This window comes from Zonotrichia leucophrys, chromosome 8 (genome assembly GCF_028769735.1).
Source record: "Zonotrichia leucophrys gambelii isolate GWCS_2022_RI chromosome 8, RI_Zleu_2.0, whole genome shotgun sequence".
NCBI lineage: Eukaryota > Metazoa > Chordata > Aves > Passeriformes > Passerellidae > Zonotrichia > Zonotrichia leucophrys.
In genome coordinates this window covers 18,981,785-18,987,893 of record NC_088178.1, presented here as the reverse complement: position 1 = coordinate 18,987,893, position 6,109 = coordinate 18,981,785, and the positions used below count along the sequence as shown (strand labels likewise).

The 6,109-nt window shown below is 35.9% G+C and overlaps 1 protein-coding gene across 17 annotated transcripts in view; it reads right to left on the bottom strand.

Annotated features, from left to right (window-relative positions):
- Positions 1-6,109, bottom strand: part of FUBP1 (far upstream element binding protein 1) — a 33,096-nt gene that overhangs the window by 11,145 nt on the left and 15,842 nt on the right. For 4 of the 17 annotated variants that reach the window (XM_064719190.1, XM_064719185.1, XM_064719193.1 and 1 more), the window contains exons 19-20: positions 5,465-5,610; positions 400-3,922 (exon numbers count right to left, since the gene is read on the bottom strand). In XM_064719190.1, the coding sequence (XP_064575260.1) occupies positions 3,884-3,922; positions 5,465-5,610 (185 nt within the window). In that variant the 3' untranslated portion in view covers positions 400-3,883. Of the gene's footprint in view, positions 1-399; positions 5,092-5,464; positions 5,611-6,109 lie in introns of those variants that run through there. The other 13 variants (XR_010441148.1, XR_010441147.1, XR_010441145.1 and 10 more) reach the window with 12 other exon arrangements.

Genomic DNA, 6,109 nt, shown 5'->3' with positions numbered 1-6,109 from the left:
AAACACTATTTTCTGAAGCCTACTGTAATACTTTTTTCTAAGTCCTCCTGACATCAACACTGATGTCACTCTGCTGACACCCATCTGAACCACAAAGGTGAAGCTTTGGGAGGAGTAACTTTACACAAAAAGGTGCCATTTCAAAGTACTTGTGCGCAGCACTGTGGCTGAACCTTTCTTTCTACAGTTGCCTGCTGCAAGTCACTCTCTGGCCTCATTAAAAAAGGGTAACGAGCTGCATGGTGTTTTAAATTAGTATTTAATAACATTTTACTTCATTTTTTGTGGGTGATAGTCATTCACAGAAGTACAGGTGGATACAATAATTTTGCTCTGAAGCTGTAAGTTCAAAATAACAAAGGCAGGGATAGGAGCATAAAAAAGACAAAACCATTGCTATTATTATTCATCAGTTTACATTTATTGAGAAAAACCATACAAAACCATTATACAGTTAATGTGTACCCATATTACATACAATGTCAATGCAAGCTCAAAACCACATTTTTGTAAAGCATTCAATTTACCTCAAGTCCAAGCTGCATCTCCCTAAGACACTGTTCCCATCACAGTTGCCTTTTAAAGCCAATCTTCTGTTTACACACGGGTAGTTTCTGCAGAGAACACTTTTCTCAGGACGAAAAGGCATTTCACATGCACGCAAGAGAAATATTTGTGCATACACAAGAGTTTCATAAGCTATTACTAGGGAAGAGGGAATCCTGTCAACTGTTTGCTTTCTGAAAAGCCCAGTCCTCCCTTCCTCCCCCCACTTCTGGAGAAAAAGCAAAATGGAAAAACTTTTAGCATGCAATGGAAAACTTAAGAATTACTCTGGAAAGAAATGGGGAGAAACAGTTTCTACCATCCAGTAAAATATCACTAGTATAAAGATGAAATAATTCAAGATAGGCTGTGCAAGTGAATCATGATCCTATCTCCCTGACAAGTGAAACAGATGACTTACAATTAAGCCACCCTAAAGAGAATCCACCTGGTATTTTATTCAATGTCCTAATTAAGTATAGGCTGCAGAAAGCGATATGAAAATTCTTTTCCTACTTGGAACATAATGCTTGCTTTTAAAACTTTCCTTACTCTTCACATTCACTGTGGGACACTAAGAGGTGATGGGTGGGGTAAGCAGGAAACATTTCAAGACACCTTTTGGACAAGTTCACTGCATTTCTAAGCAAATTCAGTTATCTTTTTGGCTACTGGGGTAACTCCAATAATCTACTGCTGTCCCAGGAACTCTGAGTTTGGAGACAAGAGTTGAAACAGAAAAGGAACACGGTGCTCTGCACTGACCAGCATGCCTGTAAGCCCTGCAGTGAGAAGCTGGAAGCCAATACACCTCAAATGCTACACAGAAGAAATCTCACCTTCCACACTAGCAACATCCCAATACACTGGCTTTTTCTTCTCTATCTCCTCCCACAGGCTAAATTAGCAACTGAAAGACTGTTCAAGATATTTCAGGAGCAACAGCTGAAGGAAAAAGTACCATGTAAAAAGGAAGTGAACAAATGACTCACCCCCACACTAAATCCACAGTATCAAAATCCAAATGGTACACACCTACCCTCTTCTCACATCAAAAATGAAATTACATGTTAAGCTACAGATGAAATACTAAGTGGCTTGAGAAACTGAAGCACAACTATTAATTCAGTTCAAAAATTAGCTTGACTGTTTAGAAGAATATAAAGTAAAATAGATGGTTTATATTATTAAATCACAGTTTAAAAAACTTTAACAGATTATGGAACATTAATGGTCAAACAAAGAATACTTTAAAGAATGAAAAGTGATCAAAACAAAAATTATACCCTATATCATTATGTATGGGATACATTTCAAATCTGTTATGCTTTTGCCAATTTTACCTTCTACATGGAGCCCTTCTATGGTCCATGCTCATCGGCTCACCAATGGCAAACACTCAAAGGATTCCTCTTTACTGGTAGTAACTATCTCAGGACCTGATTCTATGAGCTATGATTTGGTGCTTGCAGCATCTTCAGCACTGTGTGTGAAAATGAAGGCAGTATTTTTGAATATTTTTCTTTGATGTACAGATAAGCAGGACTTTTGAAAGAGGAGCAGCACATTTTAGAAGCAGAATAATGAACAAAAACCAAACAGATGCTGCTTTATGTTAAGCTAAAAAAAACCAACAACAAAAGCTCAGAATAAAAACCTGTACCAGACCATCTGTAAGACATTTAACATTTTATACTATCAAAATATTCAGCAATTCAGTTAAAAATATCAAGAAACAGCATACACTGACTGCTATAGCAATAAAATATTATTTGCTGTACTGTTAACTGGTGCTCATGCTTTTTCAGTTAAAACATACTCATCTCAAACTGCAAAATCTCTTTTCCTACCATGTCAAGTATTAATAAGCAAACTCCACTAACACACTAGAACTGTAAGACAAGTTATCAAGTTCAGTGATAACAACAAGAAGTCATTCTTCACATTTAGGTCTTACGGATTAATGGGAATAGTGCCCTATCATAAAAAAAACATTTGTGAAGGCTGTTGACATTTCTAACCAAAGCAATTCCTGCACATTTTAAAGGTTTTGATTCTTTAATTGCAACAATTATCTATTTGGGTAAAATAACAAAAATTACTTATTCTGATCAAGTTCAATTACTGCAATCTAACATTCTTTTCTAAAAAAAAAAAAAAAAGAAAAAAAGAAAAAAATACATATTGACCTAGAAATATAAACAGTTGTTTAAAAACTTAAGATTTTCCACTCGAATGGAACCGTGAGTAACAATGCATTTGGGGAAGCAGCAGATTGCTTTTCAATACACAACCACAAAGATCTCACAGGGACAACATTAATGTACTGAAATATATTAATTTATATACTTCCTTAGGTTGTGCTTACCTGTTGCTTTTTTGCAGCAGAACCTAAGGTGGAAGGTCTGGGAAGGCACTGTGAAGTATAAATAATTGCACTGTTTGCAATTAATAAAGATTTTATACCTTAAATGAATCAAAATCAACAGCCTCCATTTTGCGAATGATAAAGAATCCAGTGAATTTAATTTTGCTCACTTTAGTACATAATAAATGCACCATTCTGTAAGGTTATCTACAAAATACCATGCAAAATACCTGAACTATTAAACTTAATACCCTACACTAAAGATAGCAAATACTGTCCTAGCCTTCTTCAAGCTACCAGCAAATTCCTAGCTTTAAAAGGATAAAAATAATTCCTTCTATTTCTACAGCACAATGCATACATTGCTGATTACCTGAAAAAACTACTTCAGTTTTCAAGCCTTAACTTTTACTTCTCTGTGCAGCCACCCTAAAAAAATTTAATTCTCAAAGCAACAACATGGTGTTCCAAAAATGAAAGCAATTAACAGTTACAGAATTATTTAAAACATACCTACATCACTACATATCCGCAAACTAGCTGGAGACAAAGACAACTCTGTCTAACAAGTGGTTCTCAAAGACTTCAATGTTATGATATGCATACTTTAAAACACTGAATGACAGCTGTCTCATGAGTACTAATGAAAGAAACTCTTAGATAAACAGAAACATGATTTTCTTTAGCTATTGCTAGAAGTTTCAGAAATACTTACCCACAAAACTCAGATTATGTGTATGTATATATATAAGCAAACCTATGTTTCTGAATTAAGAAGCAATTATGATTTCCTAAGATACCAGCACTGTATTCCAACATAATATCACACAAGCACAGCATTTGCATTATGTGGAACATTGACAAAAAGATACTGTTGCAGTTCATCAATTTGTCATTCTGATGTACTTACAGTGCAATGCTCCTTGAAGGAACAATCAAGGATGATACACAGCACAGTCCTCCTCACCCCTATAGAGCTAGTTCTATACTGGCTGGATCAAACCTGCACTTCAACAGACAATGGCAAGACAGACTGTAGTGCATGTAGTCTAATATATGCAAAGAGCCAATAAATATGCAAAGAGCAAACACAGGATTTCAAGAGAATCAGCTTTTTAGTATGAGCATTAGAGCAATAAGAAGCTTCAAGTATATATAAAAAAATAATCAGTTGATTCAAATACTTGAATATTTACAAAAAGAGAAGTTATCTGCTCTGCAGGAAGTTCTCAACCACTCCCATCACTCAAACAAAACAGCGTTTAAGGACAGACGCAATTTTTGTAACTACTATGCATTACCACATTGACTTTTCTACACTGAGTTTTGAAGTGGACTACTTTAAACTGAAGGCTTAAGCACATTACACTTAAAGTAAGTTTTATAACTAGTCTGAAAAAATCCATAGAATAGTTATGCAGGAACAGTTTTGAAGTATTCAATTAACAACAAAAGTTATCTGTTATAGCAGCTGCACAGGTCTGAAACAGTGGTCATGTATAAAAGGAAATTTCACTGTTAATGCAATGGAAGTATGCCAAAAGATCATCTTCTTAAACACATGCAGTTTTAATCAAGTAGAAAAAAAATTAAGGTATCGAGATTACTGGTGCTAGGCAGCAAAATACAATGAATGAAAGAGATCCTCCATCTACAGCTATTCTGCAAGAGGGGAAAAACATGCTAATGACAAGTTTTTAAACTCAGCAAGGCTTATGGGGGGGGAAAAAAACCCAACTCATTTGTGTAGCGGTACCTTGATTCAGCGTTGCAAATCAATCCTATAATCAATACTGCATATCCCCACATATCCAACTTACCGACACAGGAGGTTTCATATTATTTATTGTAAAGCACAAAACAGGCATTTTAAAAGTGATAAAGTATACATTGAAAAAGTACATTTATATCACAAAGCATTGACCACATAATTGCAAATACATTTGCTGGAATGTGTACATCTACACTAATACTAAAAACAAACCATTTTTTCATTTCTACACAGAAATATTACCTCCTATCAGTAGTGATAGATATTTTGTACATTTTCAAAAACACTATTTTTTTAAACCAAATTTAAGATCTTCATCAAGGCGTCTGCATCCATACATTTAACAAAGGTTTTTTCCCCCACACAATGAAGCAAATACTGTATTGTCCACTTCTTATTATTGGCCCTGTGCAGAAGAGATACATAAGAGATACACAAAAAGTTAAAGAAAATCCTTTAAATCGAGCTAACTCAGGAGTGAAGCCTTTAAGAAAGAAAAATTGGTTAATGTAAATGGTGGTGGCTTCTTGCATGGTTTTCAAACCCCTGGGAGGAGAAAGTTTTTCTTCTTTTTTTTAATAAAAAAAAACAATCACCAAACATATGGATAGATACAGAACTCAAGTTATCAGGTAAACAAAGTCATCTACTCATTATTCTGATAGCTATTTTGCTAGAAAAAAAGATGCATACCCCAAAGGAACAAAGCAGGAGACATGCAAAAAAATATCTACAACCACTGAGACAGAAGCCAGCCAAAAAGCACTTCAGGACTGTACCTGTGGCGCTGGAGGATGCTGGGGCATTCCCTGGGGACTTGTCTGGGCGTAGTACGCTGCCTGCTGCCGGTAGTACTCGGCCCACGCCGCGCTGTAATCCGGCTGCCCGCCCGGAGGAGCCCCAGCAGGGGCAGGCACGGCTTGACCTGCAAGGAATTGCAATTGCACAGCTTTGTTGTTGCAACAGAAATGAGAGAATCTCAACAAATATCACCCAGCAATATTCCTCCAAGGCTCTGAATAAACTTGTGGCTGCCTCTTTCAGCCTAAACACTCATTCTATTACTTTAATGTAATGACTCCCATGTAAATCCAAATTAAGGAACCGTAAGGACAGTTTTTTCAGCCTCTTGATTCAGAATCATGAATTATGTTTAAAGCCTGCTGACCTGAACAACAGTAGTATTTAAATACATACCAAGAAGCAAAACTTTTTGTAATCCACCCAGACTAATTGTACCTTATTTTACAGACTGCATTCATTAGCTCAGCAGATGCCAATTCATTTACTTCCCCAATGCTGGCATACTTCATTCAATTTCAAAGTTATTGCAGGTTACATTTTTCAAAAAGTGCAATAATTTTTGTAAACATTTACTCCACTACAGAATACAGTCCTGAAATGTGCTTCCACACTTTGTGGAA